Source organism: Pleurodeles waltl, chromosome 11, assembly GCF_031143425.1.
Source record: "Pleurodeles waltl isolate 20211129_DDA chromosome 11, aPleWal1.hap1.20221129, whole genome shotgun sequence".
NCBI classification, from domain to species: domain Eukaryota; kingdom Metazoa; phylum Chordata; class Amphibia; order Caudata; family Salamandridae; genus Pleurodeles; species Pleurodeles waltl.
Window position 1 is genome coordinate 896,007,758 of NC_090450.1, and position 16,684 is coordinate 896,024,441.

The 16,684-nt window shown below is 46.5% G+C and overlaps 1 protein-coding gene across 3 annotated transcripts in view; it reads right to left on the reverse strand.

Annotated features, from left to right (window-relative positions):
* RPH3A (rabphilin 3A) overlaps nt 1-16,684 on the reverse strand; it is a 756,965-nt gene that overhangs the window by 481,502 nt on the left and 258,779 nt on the right. For all 3 annotated transcript variants that reach the window (XM_069214805.1, XM_069214806.1, XM_069214807.1), the window contains exon 3: nt 12,521-12,667. In XM_069214805.1, coding sequence (XP_069070906.1) covers nt 12,521-12,667 — 147 coding nt within the window. The remainder of the gene's footprint in view (nt 1-12,520; nt 12,668-16,684) is intronic.

Genomic DNA, 16,684 nt, shown 5'->3' on the forward strand with positions numbered 1-16,684 from the left:
GAAAAAGGCAAAGTCGACATGGCATCCCCCTCAGGATGCCATGTTCACCAAATACTGCCTGTGACATAGGTAAGTCACCCCTCTAGCAGGCCCTACAGCCCTAGGGCAGGATGCACTATACCACAGGTGAGGGCATAGCTGCATGAACAATATGCCCCTACAGTGTCTAAGTCCATTCTTAGACATTGTAAGTACGATGTGGCCATATTAAGTATGTGGTCTGGGAGTTGTCAAAAACGAACTCCACAGTTCCATAATGGCTACACTGAATACTGGGCAGTTTGGTATCAAACTTCTCAGAATAGTGAACCAACACTGATGCCAGTGTTGGATTTATTAAACAAATGCACACAGAGGGCATATTAGAGATGCCCCATGTATTTTACCCAATCCTTCAGTCCAGGACTGACTGGTCTGTGCCAGCCTGCTACTGAGAGACGAGTTTCTGACCCCCTGGGATGAGGGCCTTTGTGCCTTCTGAGGTCAGAAACAAAGCCTGCTCTGGGTGGAGGTACTTCACACCTCCCCCTTGCAGGAAGTGTAAAACCTAGCAGTGAGCCTCAAAGGCTCAGGCTTCGTGTTACAATGCCCCAGGGCACTCCAGCCAGTGGAGATGCCCGTCCCCTGGACACAGCCCCCACTTTTGGCGGCAAGTCCAAGGACGATAATAAGGAAAACAAGGAGGAGTCACCCACCAGTCAGGACAGCCCCTAAGGTGTCCTGAGCTGAGGTGACCCCTGCCTTTAGAAATCCTCCATCTTGATTTTGGAGGATTCCCCCAATAGGAATAGGGATGTGCCTCCCTCCCCTCAGGGAGAAGGCACAAGGAGGGTGTAGCCACCCTCAAGGACAGTAGCCATTGTCTACTGTCCCCCAGACCTAAACACACCCCTAAATTGAGTATTTAGGGGCAACCCCCGAACCCAGGATATCAGATTCCTGCAACCTGAAGAAACAAGGACTGCTGACCTACAAGCCTGCAGAGAAGGAGGAAGACGACAACTGCTTTGGCCCCAGCCCTACCGGCCTGTCTCCAACTTCGAAAACCTGCAACCAGCGACGCATCCCACAGGGACCAGCAACCTCTGAAGCCTCAGAGGACTGCCCTGGACTAAATGACCAAGAAACTCCTGTGAACAGCGGCCCTGTTCAAAACGAGCTACTTCTTTGCAACAAAGAAGCAACTTCCAAAGACTGCATGTTTCCCACCGGAAGCGTGAGACTTCTCATTCTGCACCCGACGCCCCCGGCTCAAGATTCAGAGAACCAACACCTCAGGGAGGACTCCCCGGCAACTGCGAGCCCGTGAGTAACCAGAGACGACCCCCCTGATCCCCCACAGCAAAGCCTGCAGAGAGAATCCAGAGGCTCCCCCTGACCGCGACTGCCTGTAACAAAGGACACAATGCCTGGAACCAGCACTGCACCGGCAGCCCCCAGGACCTGAAGGAACCGAACCTCAGCGCAGGAGTAACCCCCAGGTGACCCTCTGCCTAGCCCAGGTGGTGGCTGTCCCGAGAAGCCCCCCCCCCTGTGCCTGCCTGCACCGCTAGAGTGACCCCCGGGTCCCTCCATTGTTTACTATCTAAAACCTGACGCCTGCTTTGCACAATGCACCCGGCCGCCCCTCTGCCGCTGAGGGTGTATTTTGTATGCCTATTTTTGTCCCCCCCTGAGTGCTTTACAAAACCCCCCTGGTCTGCCCCCCAAGGACGCAGGTACTTACCTGCTGGCAGACTGGAACCGGAACACCCCTGTTCTCCATAGGCGCCTATGTGTTTTGGGCACCTCTTTGACCTCTGCACCTGACCGGCCCCTGAGCTGCTGATGTGGTAACTTTGGGGTTGCCTTGAACCCACAACGATGGGCTGCCTATGCCCCAGAACTGAGACTTGTCAGTGTTTTACTTACCTCCTAATTTAACCTTTACTTACCTCCCCCAGGAACTGTTGATTTTTGCACTGTGTCCACTTTGAAAATAGCTTATTGACATTTTTTCAAAGGCTGTATGTGATATTGCTTTTATTCAAAGTTCCTAAAGTATCTAAGTGAAGTACCTTACATTTAAAGTGTTTAATGTAAATATTTAACCTGTGGTTCTTAAAATAAACTAAGAGAAGATATTTTTCAATATAAAAACCTATTGGCCTGGAGTAAGTCGTTGAGTGTTTGTTCCTCATTTATTGCCTGTGTGTGTACAACAAATGCTTAACACTACCCTCTGATAAGCCTACTGCTCGACCACACTACCACAAAATAGAGCATTTGAATGATCTAATTTTGCCACTATCTTACCTCTAAGGGGAACCCTTGGACTCTGTGCACACTATTTATTTCTTTGAAATAGTATATACAGAGCCAACGTCCTACATTGGTGGATCAGCGGTGGGATCTAAGACTTTGCATTTGCTGGACTACTCAGCCAATACCTGATCACACGACTGAATTCCAAAAAGTGTAATTAGAAACTGAGTTTTGCAATTTGAACTATTTTTCTACATTTTTACAAGTCCTGCTAGGGCCTTGTGTAAGTCCCTGTTAGCATTTCTTTTAGAGTTTAAAAGTTTGTGAAAGTTTGGATTTAAGTTCTAGAAGTAGTTTTTAGATTCTTAAAAATGAATCCCAACTTTTAGAGAAATAATGTCTAGCACAGATGAGATGGTGATGGAACTCAACCTCACCCCTTACCTGCATCTAAGGATGTCAGAGTTAAGGACTCTCTGTAAGCTAAAAAGATAAAAACTGGGTCCAACCCTACCAAAGTACAGCTCCAGGAGTTTTAGGCAGAGTTCAAAAGGGACCACTTTTGCTATTAATTTTATATTGGGCATGTATTAATGTCTTATATTATTTTGTACTTAATGTTAGTGGTATTGTTGTAGTTCACTTATGACATATTGAATATGCTGTATGGATGGCATATATGTATTTTTAATCAAAACTATTAAGTTAAAAAAATGTTTGGTATACATACAGTTTTCCAAAACACGTACCGCCAGTGCAATAAATTGAAAGTAAACTAGTAATTTCTAATAATAAATTAGCAATGAACAAAAATACTGTAAACTAGGTTTGCTCCAAAAACTGTAAACTAGTTATCCTTATCCTGCTACTGAAAGGACCACACACTCTGGCTTCTATTGTCAAAACTACACAAACAATCCTTTGTGTAGTTTATTGGGATGTTTTGAAGACCGTAATTGCAAGAAAGCCTAAAAATAAATACATACTAGAAAATTGAATAATTCCTTTGATTGTAGAGTATTTAAAACATCACTTTGTGCCATGTTACCTTAAAAATATTCTCAAAATCACTGACAGTGGTATTTTTTAAAACATTTTTTTTTTTTTTAATTGTGTCCTTGAAAACAACATAAGAAAGGTAAGTTATTAGCCATTTCTCTGACAGGCCACAGTACACTTTCTCATTACCCACATTTGCTGCCTGCTGGCTTTCGAAGGTCTCCCTGAGAATTTCCCTTGATGTCCTCTACTCAAATTGGCACACTTACAAACCCTTTCATTTGCTTTCCTTCCATTAACTTAGCTTGCTTATAAATTCAAACAACATCTCACCTACTACGTACATTTAACATACTTTTGTCACTGAAATCATTTACATTCATAAATGTAAGCGTAACAGAGATTAAACCTCCAAATTATGAAATACATTATACAAAATTATAAATTTATGGTTTAAACTTTAGGGCTTTTCTTCCTTTAAAGTAGTAGCGAGTCAAACACCTACTCTCAAGTTGAGTGGAGTAAACAGCAATCAATTCCTTCTTTCTTTTCATTCATCACTAACTTTTACTGCTTTTATTCATTTTCCTGTATGAAGTTCCTACACATAACCTAACTGGATTTTCACTTCCTCCATATGAAAACAGAGTAGCGTGCTGGACTTATAACTCCAAGCAGGGTTGCTAGGGACCCACAGCATGCTGATCAAGAGGGGATTGACTGCAGAGTGTGACATACATAAAATGTGCACATGTTTTGCTGCAGCCTGTGTAAATGGAACTTGTGAGTATAGGTTGCTGTAGTGGGGATGTTCTGGCTTAATAGTGTTGTGCTGGATTATAGAAAGGGGCTGTTTCACTCTCCCACCTTCCCCCAGGGTATTTTTTTTTGCATTTCTTCTATCTGTTTCTGCCTTCCTACCTCATTTAACTCTGTCCACACTCTTTGCTTCTCCTCTTTCCAGTTTTGGCACTCCACTTCTCACTCGACCTACCTCATGCTTATGAATACAGATGTGTTTTAAGCTCTATATACTGGTGTGAAGAAGGCCTTGGGTGGTGGTTTGCTCCCAGCTAAGCTGTTTCTACTCACAATAAAAGGGGAGCTCCCCCCAACTAGCCTTGGTAGGTACTCTACATAGTCCCTCATTTCAGTAGAACAACCCCTGGTGGGAATCCACAGTGTCAGTATCTGCTACTAGAACCTGCCCATCTGGAAATACCCAATAGCATGTTTTTCTGTGGTTGCTCACAATAAAATTACAGAAAGTGCTGTAAATAAAGGCTGGCTAGTATGTGGGATTTTATGTAGGACTGGATTAGGACTTATTACCACTCACTAGCTAGTGAACACTCTAAGAAAGATATCCCTAAATGAGCACCTCAAAAACTATTGTACTTGTAGGAAGAATACAAGGGGGTGAAACTGTTGCTTTGCCTTCCTGGAAGAGGACAGTGGTCTGGGCCCGGTCTCCCTTGTGTCCCAATTCTAGACATGCTTCCGATGGGTCAAACCAGCTGGCCTCTTGTAACCAAAGGGAGATAAAAAGGCAGAAGAGGATTTTGGAGTAAGAAACAGTAGACCATATGGCACTAGGGCTTGTGTCAAAAGCCCTGGCAGGAAAAGGCGTGTAAGTTGCCTCCAGGCCCCTCTCCTCGATGACTGAGACCTAAAAAACTAGATGCCTCTCCCTGCTGTTTGAGAGAAGTGAACAGGATGAAATCATATAGCATCTACAGTGAGGACAGGGCCATTGGCTGTGATCATGATTGAGGGGTAGATGAGTCTGTCTCCACCCGGATACATGCCCTGGGTCCCCTAGAACTGTGCCCCAAGTTTGAGAGCTTTTGAATGCCATGACTCTAGAAGGAAATTCAAGCTTCCACCCCATCCTGATCTGTGCTGGGCAAAACAGTAGCCTGGTAACTTTTTTCTGCTGCAAGTGTGCCATCTGGTAGTTGGTTCTGATAATGCACATAGATGAACTTTGACTACTACATTCTCATTTATCCTTATGGCATCTTTGGCATTTGCTTTGAAAACCTCAATCCTCCAGAATGCTTATCCAATTATTTAATTGTGGTCTTAGTCTGCTCTTCAAGTTTTTCTTCTTTTTCACAGAATTAGGAATTTTGCTTACTTGTTTCATGTCGTTAATATTGTTTTGTTGCTGTTTAAATACGGAGTTCATATTGCTGTAGGCACATCCTGTTTGTTTTGTGCCATAGCCTTCCAGGTGAGCACAGTTTCATTTATTTAACTGTATTTTTTCTAACCATGCACTGGTTAAATGACCATGTGGGAGTTCATGATTTGACCCCTCCTCCCGCAACCCAGGTAATAATTCTTAATCTCAGAGGCTACTACTTTGGTTTTCAATGTCTATACTTATAGAGAATAAAATTAACAATCCTATACATCTTTTTCTCACATCAAACTACATGGAAGTAGTCCAGGTCGCAATTAGTACAACACCCCGCTTTGTATATACTCATATGATATTTGCTGATTAAGTGCATATGCACTTGTTAACCTTTTCTGCCACAACCCCACCAATGGTGGGTCTTTTCAATACCCCGACCCTCAAGAAACTGTTTAACTCCTCCCCCTGAGAAGCGGAAAATCTCAAACCGTTTCCAGTGTAAGAATAAGTAAAAGATAAATATTTTGATTACCCTCAAAGTAACATACTTGTGGGTGTGCTCAAATTTTTCTCCCATTTATTATTACAGAATGCTAGTGTAATGTTGCATGCAAGTAAATTTAGGAGTGCAAATCCACATTTTGTATTCATAAAACATGGGCAAACACACATCAATCAATCCATTTCATCTTACACCTGCAAATGGCTTTGTGAATTTGGCTTGGTAAATATTGTGCTCCTCTAAGTGGGCTTTACATGCACGAAAATCCGATCTGTGAGTGTAAATTGCTTGATCCTGAATGACGGATCGGTAAACATTTCCACTCACCAAAAGGACTTACAAATGACGACAAACACAAGCACAGTAAACCGCCTGCAGTAGTATTAAGGGCTAAAGAACAGCCACAATAGACAGAAGTTGATAATTATTATTTTTTTATATGTGGGTTTTTCAACACGACCTACACCATTGTCTTTGCATAACTGTGCTACAGTTGACCTCATTAATTTTCAGTCAGCCCGCTCCAGCACCAAGCTGACAACCATATGTCACAGTTGCTATTGCTGCTTGAGGTTGCTAGCAAAGGGCTGGTGGCATTAGGCCAGAAACTTTGGCAGAGAGAATTTGGGAGGGGCTTGCCGGGGACAGCAAGTTATTTGGCACAGTGAGTGGAATGCTGCTGGAACAAAGATCTGCGCCCACAGCTGAAAAGGTGAATATGTATTGTTTTGGACTACAAATGGTGAATTTAGATTGTGGAAAAAACACATCTTCATGCTGTGCCGCACAAAGTGATAATCCTTAGGGAGTTCAATGCTGCCACCTTTTTTTATTGATAAAGAATCCCGGCAACCATCAACACCACAGATTCACCTCCGACCAACCTCCCGCTCTCCTGGACCCCTGTCAACGACAACAACACCATCAAAATCAAGAACACCATTCAATCGGGCTCTCCTTCCGACCCATGCCCTCAATGCATCCTCAACAAAGCAAGTCCATCATCGCACCCCAACTACGGAAAATCATCAACAGCTCCTTCGAGTCCGTTACCTTCCCCTAGAGCTGAAAACACGACGAGACCAACGCCCTCCTCAAAAAACCCAAGGCAGACACAAAAGACCTCAAGAACTTCTGACCTATCTCCCTGCTCCCCTACCTGGCAAAAGTCATTGAGAAGGCTGTCAACAGACAACTAACCCGCTTCCTTGAGGAGAACTGCACACTGGACCCTTCCCAATTCGGATCCTGCAGCAACCACAGTACCGAAGCCGCCCTCATCGCTGTCATCAATGACATCAGAACCATGCTGGACAACGGCAAAACCGCAGCCCTCATCGTCCTGCGTTCAACACCGTCTGCCACCACACCCTACGCTCACACCTCAGCAATGCAGGAATCCGCAACAGAGCCCTGGACTGGGTCACCTCCTTTCTTACCGGCAGAACCCAAAGAGTCTGCCTCCCCTCATCCCGCTCAGAGGCCACCGAAATCATCCGCGGCATACCCCAGGGTTCGCCCCTCAGCCCGACACTCTTCAACATCTACATGGCCCCGCTCGCTAACATCGCCGGATCCCACAACCTCAACATCATCTCACACGCCAACGACACCCAGCTGACCCTCTCCCTCACCAAGGACTCCACCAAGACCAACCTCCAGGAAGGAATGAAGGCCATTGCCGAATGGATGAAGAGCAGCTGCCTCAAACTCAATTCCGACAAGACGGTCCTCATCTTCGGCGCCACCACCGCCGCATAGCATGACTCCTGGTGGCCTGCCGCTCTCGGAGCCGCTCCGACTCCCACTGACCGTGCACGCAACCTAGGATTCATTTTGGACTCCTCATTATCCATGACCCAGCAAGTCAACCCAATCTCCTCCTCCTGCTTCAACACCCTCCGCATGCTCTGAAAGATCTACAAATGGATACCCACCAAAATCAGAAGGACAATCATGCAATCCTTTGCAGCAAACTGGACTACGGCAATGCCATCTAGGCAGGACCCAAGGGCAAACTCCAGAAGAGGCTGCAACGCATCCAGAACGCCTCTGCACGCTTCATCCTGGACTTCCCCCACCACTGCCACATCACAGACCATGTGAGAAACCTGCACTGGCTCCCAGTCAACAAGAGAATCACCTTCAAACTCCTCACCAATGCTCACAAAGCACTGCACAACAGCGGGCCAGAATACCTGAACAGATGGCTCTCTTTCTACACCCCAACCTGGCATCTCCGCTCCACCGACCTCGCAACCATCCCACGCATCTGCAAAACTACAACCGGCGGTAGATAATTCTCGCACCTCACCACCAAAACGTGGAACACTCTTCCCACCCACCTGCGCCAGACCAAAGACCTCCTTACCTTCAGGAAACTTCTCAAGACCTGGCTATTCGAGCAGTAGCAGCACCTTCCCCCCCACTTCTCACCCCCCTCTTCAGCGCCTTGAGACCCTCACGGGTGAGTAGTGCACTTTACAAATTCCTGATTGATTGATTAGAGGTTGGACAAATCGAGAAAGGGCACCGGATTACCAGTGACATATGAATGACTAAACTCCCTGGGTGACCAATGACAATTTGTAGAACACAATTCAAGTCAACATTGGCTTATTCTGGGGCCATTTTATCTACCAGTGTAAGGAGATATATTTTTACGTGGAAAACTGAATAAAAATGCAAATCCTACCCCATAGCAAAAGGCTCATCAAAGACTGACAATGTGTGACCTTCCGAATTATTGGCTAGGTAGGGCTTTAAGGCTTCCATTCAGAAAGACTGCAGCTGAGACCCTCTCCCAGTGATACATTAGAGCCAATGAATACTAAACCAGTGATTGTGGACCACTTGCTTCGTTATTCAACAAGGGCAGGGCTACCAGAAGCTGTATTCAAAATGCACTGCCAATCCAGCCTTTTTTCTGCAGGTCTTGTCTAAATGCAGGAAAAGCACAAACGAGCATTTGAGATGTGCAAAATCTGCATAAAAAAATAATTGCTTGCCTGAAACTTTCTTGCCAGCTAAAATTACTGTCACACTATAATGCATTTTTTGTCCATTAGCTCCAAAGAATATCTTTATGCCACGTATGACAGACAGATGCACAGGCATGACACGAATAGCCTGTAGGCTGACATTTTCCACAGCGCCAACTGTAACCTAAAATGTGTTTTTGTAAAGCACACGCTCACCCCAAGTACCCAACTCAGTGGTGCTCATGGGATTGACCTCGGAATGATGATAGCCTGAATGCCCCCCTCCCCTCAATTCATACTATGAGGTTAAACACAGATGTCTGCGGTAGCAGCATTTGTCTATTTGGCCGCCAGGCCTGTCTGCCCTGTTGCACACCTGAAAAACAATGAAGTAGAAAATAGCCAATGATTGCTGCTTTACTTTGGAATTCTAAATAATTAATCACATAATATTCAAGTGGCAGCTCAGAAAACCTACAACACAGTGGCTGGGATTCTTAATAAGCTTCCGCTCCATTCTCATTCCCAGTCTGTTTAGGATAGATAAGGCGCAAGAAGCAAACGGCATCTTTGGTTATGAAAGCGCATTTTACAAAATGATTAGAAAAAGGTTGGAATTTGCATTCATTTGCATCTGTATACGGGCGGCGGAACACGCACGGACAGAATCCTCCGAGCAGAAATGCAGGAACGATGGCGGGGAGGCAGAATTGGGACTGAGCCTGCAAGAGGTTTATTTCTATTTCAACATTTCTTCCTGGCCATTGGAACCACTTCAAGCACTCCCCGCCTGTCGGTTCCGGTATCCTTCACCCGGAAGCACTGCAATGGAGTGGCTGCTGGCTAGAAAGCTAGTCATGCGATGTTCTCCTCCTTGAAACAGCCAGTGGCCCGCTCATTTACAGCAGAGAGTTGGCTTCCAGGAAGGCAAGGAGCTAGATTTCCTAACACCAAGTCCGTATCTGGGAAATGTGCAGTTACTGCTGCATTTCACAAATGGGTAAAATGGGTGCTATAATACTTGAGGCCTAAGGTGTCTAGAGTGTGTCCATGGTGGCCGGAGCCATGGCACAGTATTAAGATGCATATGTAAGATACATTTACACACCATGAGCCTTATACATAGAAAAGGTGAAATGTACTCATGTACGTCTCCTCCTGCACAGTTACATTTCTTTCTAAAGCTATTCAGGAGCACGACTCAGAAGTGGCAACAGGCACAGGTACCCAGGTGTACACATGAAATATTTGATGGAGCGATATTTACGCTCAAGAGAAATTTTTCCATGCATATGTTTACATATTGTACATTTACATATATGCAATAGATCAGCAGTTTTGGGGGGTTCTATTTCCACTCTGAATACAGACTTATTATTGCCCTTAATGGGTGTAAATACCGAACAGCGTGAGGGTGATAATGGAGTATGGTGAGGTTTATCAACACCACCAAACATGGAACAGTGTGTGCGTGCACACATTTACTAAGACTTTCCTGCCCTGCAGTGCCCACCCTGGGAGAAGGTCTACTCCTTTCTAAGGTACTTGTGAGTAAGTCATGTTACAAAAGCAAATTCATGTTTTAGTGATCATAAACTGGATTACCAACAGCAAATCAATATAGAATTACATGTATAAATCAAGACATTTTCACTTTTGAAATTAAGTGCACAGATGACTTTGAGAATTAGGCCCAATCAATCCAAATGAGGTCATTTGAATAGTCAATCGTTATCTTAAAAAAACCTCTCCTAGTTTGGGCCCTCCTAAACTACTTTTGGACACCCTTGCCTTCTGCAATGAAGCCACATGTGTCACAAATCTAAGAGCATCATGAAAAAGGCTATTGGGGTGGGGGAGGTAAAGAGCGTTTCTTAATATTGCCTGTTCTGAATGGAATAAACTGTTGGTAGGACAAAAATATGAAAGAACTGCAGCCCTTCAGGAAGTCATTAAACCACATCCCACCCCCTTTCTCAAAAACATCCAACTGTGAATTATTTAGTGGTTAGTTTCTTTTTTGAGATGTTGGTACTACAATCTCTATGATTGGTAACTTGCTGACTGAGTTGCAGCATACATGTATTTACTGTATACGGTTTCTATAGTGCAGAAAAGGCACCCAGTGACCTGCATCCTTTTTCATCCATTTCCCCGGACAGTCACTCACTCATCAGGCCAGCCAATAAGTAATTATGTTGTCTTTTAGTGAGAGTACAGTCTCACACTCTTTGTCACTGAAGTCTAACACTTGTATCTTGTTTTAGATTAAACTCCCACAGTGGTGCCCACGGGACCATAAAGCCACTCACTGTAGTTTTATGAGTTACACTGCAGTAACCTACCCACTCCAGAGCATTCCTTTGCAGATAGACTCCAGGTCAGCCACAGCCTCAAAAACACTCAAAAATGAAACCTTTTATCAGCCTTCTACAGTAAATCAGATTCGATTTAAACTAGAGTTTCAACTTGTGCTCTGCCCCCACGTTTCCCTCGTACTAATTTCATTAGGTGAAATATGGTAGAATTTCTGTTAAGAAATTATTACAAATTCCGAATTTTGCAACTCACAATGAGGGATAACCTGTGGTATTTCTGCATTACTTCCCTAAAACAAAGTCACTCTTTATATTCGTATGGCAATTGCTCTAAAAAACATACTCTCTTGTCCACACTTTCTTTCAGCTCCCAAAATTAATATTCTCCGTTGGCGCATTGCCTGTCTGTTGTGTTATGCAGGTCTGAACATCCTTCTATGGTGACTCTGTTCTTTTAAGGCCGTTTTTAATCTCTCCCAGCAGATATTTTTCTTATCACTTGCTATCGATCACGCTCCCAAACCTCTCCTCACACGTCATGTGTTCCACATGATTTAACCAAGGGCGCTTTCTTAGCAAAGGCCGGCCCTGGCCACATCTCATCATTGGCCGCGGTGTTCAACAACCAATTTTATCACCCCAAGCACCCGCTGTGCCTCTGTACTTCTACACAAACCGCAATCCTTCAGCTACCAAAGTTCTCACATAAATCAAAATTTCACACAATTAAATTACTGCACGAGTCTCATGGAAAATAACACTATTTTAAAAGGCTTTACCTGTATATCACGTGGACAATGACAAAGCTCATAAACACATCCCCATTTCGTGATTTCTTCTGTACATGTTTTGTATGTCACAAAGTATTTCACTTTGAGCTTAGAGTGCAACCTGTTCAGAACCTAATTCCAGCTGGAGTGAAAATACCGAATTGTAGGCAAGCTCCATTTACACCTGATACAGATTTACAAAACAGGCTCAAACTGTACATCCCATGTTTTTTTCCCCCTGCTATTTCTCTCCAGGTCAAACGTGGCACAATCGTCGGACAAACACTGAATGTGCACTGTTTGAAAACCTCACAAAATGCAAATACGTGTTTTCATAGCATTGCATCCCCCTTTCTAACGTTTGTTGACAAAATGAGTTGGAAATTGTGCGACCGGAATTCAGCGAATCCGAGCAATGTGTACGTACCAGATGCGCAATTTGTCCAAAGAGGCCGCGCAGTTTGCAGTCTCCAGATTCCGTATCATGCTTCATTTTCTATTAAGAAAACCTATCTGTGTGCGCTACAATGAAGCAAGCGGCAATGAAAACGTTATTTCCTTACCCAATACGTTCCTGCTCCATTTCTTCCATCTTCTCTGCTCGTGCGATCACTCTGTTGATAATCTCCTTCTCCTCATCTGTCAGGTCCTCATGTTTCCTCTGTCTCTCTGTCTGGTTGGCGGGATGCACTGTCCATCCACTGGCAAGTCTGTGAATTAATTTGAAGACTATTAGACGTTTTATAATGTTCATGAGTACAACAGATCACAGGGTACCAAGCCAACACTTTTCAATGTTCTACAAATGCCAGCACATAGAGGAGTGAGCCTAAAGTGAGCCTTTCTTTGTTAAAATTGTATCATCTTATGAAATTTTAGTTATAGAAATTTGTTTTAAAATATCAGAATTCTAAAATTAAACAATTCTCTGGCTTATTATCTTCCTTTTCATTACTGCTTTTCAAGATTTGAAGACTGCCTAAGATTCAGGCCCTCATTACGACTTTGGAGAGCGGAAAAGCCCGTTTGCCGAAGCTGTGCAGTCAGAAAACCGCCAGTGCGGTGATCTGTCCGTGAGGGCTATTAAGAGTTTCCAGCTGGGTCGGCGGGCAGAAACAGAGTTTCTGCCTGCCTGCCCGGCGGGAAACAGCCCACAACATTGACACCAGCTCATAATAGAGCCAGCTGCAATGTTGCGGTTCTTCGGGTGCAGCAGCACCCATCGCACTTTTCAATGTCTGCCAAGCAGACAGTGAAAAGCGCGACGGGGCTGGCCATGGGGCCCCGGGTATCCAGCCTCCGCCGTCTTTTACATGGTGCAGCAACCACCATGTAAAAGCTGGCAGAGACGACACTCGTAATCCCCAGGCCAGCGCTGCTTGCATCGCTCACTTGGCGGATTGAGACAACCAGGCAGTTGGATGGCAAAAATGCGGCAGTGCCAGCGGTCCGACCGTGGGGCTTTCACCACGGTCATAATGTGGAGGCTGTACCGCCATCCTAGGACCGCCAGACTCATAATGAGGGGCTCAGTATTAGGAATTTCACTTTCACTGATTCTGTGCTTTGTACAAAACCCACTCAGGATTTTGCCAGTTCTGGCATATATGGCGACTTGCAGTCACAGGGATAGAGGGCATCCCTCATTCAACTACAAACCTAGTTTTACCAGCATGTAATATCCTCTTCTGTATAACCTTGTCGCTTCATGCTGGGTAGAAAGAAGTGCTTCCCTAATGTGCTTTACTGCATAGTGGTTGGCTAATCACCAGATCTTCTCTTTGAGAATGTTTCCATTAGCAGACTTACAATAGTAACCGACAATTATGGTACAAATTGGAATTTCTTTTGCTCACAAATCTCCTATTGCATAAACATTTCAGTGCAAATTTGACTTTCAGTCAACAATGCTATAGTTCATTCAACAGCTGTCCTATAATGTGTCTTGTTAAGCGGATGCTTACAATTTTGTTTGATTCTGTTCTACATTGGGTTTTTCTCACTAGCAGAGTAAAGACCATCATCGTCAATGGCAGCAGTGCCTGTGCACTTCAGTTTCTGGTGACCCCTGGCCTGCTTTTAGGGTCTGGGCTCACCCCTCACGCCGCAAAGCTCCTCCAGTCGGTGCCCATGCCTTCCACCCCACCCTCGCTGCTGCCATGAGTTCGAGGCCCTCCACCACCGCAGGCACCCTCCTGCGCCTCATCCTTGGTGTCTAGTGGGTCCGTAAGTGCTGTGAGTGTGTTTTTGTTCTGCTCATATCCTTTTTTTTTAATTTTGCCATTTCTGTTTTTTTCTGTGCTTTTTAGCCTTTTTCCACTTGCTCTGCTTCGCGCTCCCCTTCCTACCTGTTTTCGGCTCTTCTGAGCCGGTCGTTCCCACCGCTGCGTCCCTGCGTCCCTGCCCCCCTTGTGCCCCCATTCGCCCTCAGCTCCCGCCTCCCAGACGCTCCTCCCTCCCGCCTACCCTTCTTAATGGCAGCCGTGCACAGTGGGCGTGCCGTAGATGCGCCAGAGGCAAGCCCGTCTGCGCCTGTCCGCGCCCAGCGCCAGTCCCCCTGGCCCTCGAACCCCCCACATCACTAGACGCTGCTACAGGGCCAACGAACTCCATGCCCTCAACCCAAGCCGTTCCACCACCTGCGACCAAGCCACCCCAAGGCACACCCATGGACCCTTCTCCTGTCGGATGTGCAGCTTCACCTGCACCCAAGCCACCAAGCACCACAGCAGCTCCACACACAAACACCTCAGCTGCATCCTGCTCAACACCCGCTCCGTCCACAAGCACCCCGTCGAACTCTGGGACCTACTCACCTCAGCCTCCCAGACATCGCCTTCCTCACCGAAACCTGGATGAACCCCTCCTCGGAACCCGACATCGCCATAGCCATCCCTGAAGGCTATAAGATTACCCGCAGAGACCGCACCAACAAACCGGGAGGAGGAATCGCCATAGTCCACAGGAGCACCACCTCGGTCTCAAACAACTCGTCATGACGCCCACGCACTCAGCCGGCCACAGGCTCAACCCCATCTTCTCTGCCAGCAGCCACATCACCTTCAACCATATCACTTAATTCCACTGGACCGACCACCGCTGTGCCCACCTTCCAGAAACCCACCGCAACAGATCCCTCGCCGCAGCTGGAACAAGATCTCGGAAGCCAGCTGATCTCCACCCTCACCCGTGCCACGCCACCCAGCACCAGCGTCCCCAACACTGCCGCCCTCAACCTCAAACAGTGATTAGATGACTGCCCCAACACCCTCGCCCCACTCAGGAAACCATCCAACAACCGCACCAGCACGAAAGCACTCTGGTTCACCGCCGACCTTCAGGCCTTGAAGCGGGAGTGTCAAAAAATTGAGAAGATGCAGCGCCACGAACAAACAGAGAGCAACCATGCTGCCCTCAAGACAGCCATCCGCAAGCATCACCAGCTCATCCGGACTACCAAAATATCCTTATACAAATACCGAATCGACAACAACGTGCACAACAGCAAAGAGCTCTTCTGCATCATCAAAGAACTCGCCAACCACAAGTCGTGCTCCATCAACCCCCCATTGCAAGACCTCTGCAACTCCCTCACCACCTTTTTTCACTGCAAGATCACAGACATCCACGGCAGCTTCACCTCCCCGATCCCCACGACCACGGCGGCCACCACTAACCCCAACGCACCCAGCCACACCAACCTCTTGAGCACCTGGACCCAAACCAACGACGAGGACACCACCAAGACCATGAACACCATCCACTCCGGATCACCCTCTGACCCAAAGCCAGCCAAATCATCGCCCCCCAACTCCGTGCTATCATTAACAGCTCCTTCGAGACCACCACCTTCCCAGAGAGCTGGAAACACGGCGAAGTCAATGCCCTACTCAAAAAACCCAAGGCAGACCCCTAAGACCTCAAGAACTACAGGCCCATCTCCCTCCTTCCGTTCCCAGCGAAGGTCATGGAGAAGATAGTCAACATCCAACTGACCTGCTTCCTGGAGGACAACAGCACGCTAGACATCTCCCAATCCAGCTTCCGCAAGAACCACAGGACCGAGACCAGTCTCATCACCGCAACCGGATCATGCTCGACAAAGGTGAAACCGCTGCCCTCACCCTCCTTGACCTCTTGGCAGCCTTCGACACTGTCTGTCACCACACCCTCCACGCACGCCTCTACGACGCCGGGATCAGCCACAAGGCCCTGGACTGGATCACATCCTTCCTCTCCGGTAGAACTCAGAGAGTCCGCCTCCCTCCGTTCCTGTCGAAAGCCACAAATACCATCTGCAGTGTCCCCCAAGGATCCTCTATCAGCCCAACCCTTTTTAACATCTATATGGCGCCGCTCGCCAATATCGTCTGATCTCACGGCCTCAACATCGTCTCCTACGTGGACGACGCCCAGTTGATCCTCTCAGTCACCATAGACCCCACCATCGCTAAGATCAATCTCCACAACAGACTGCATGCCATCGCCAACTGGATGGAGATGAGCCACCTCAAACTGAACTCGGACAAGACTGAGATCCTCATCCTCGGCTCTAACCGCTCCGCATGGGATGACTCTTGGTGGCGAGCCACCCTAGGAACTGCACCCACTCCCACCACCCACGCACGCAACCTTGGTTTCATCCTAGACTCATCGCTCACCATGATCCAGCAAGTCAACGCCATCTCATCCTCATGTTTCAACACCCTCTGCATGCTTTGCAAGAC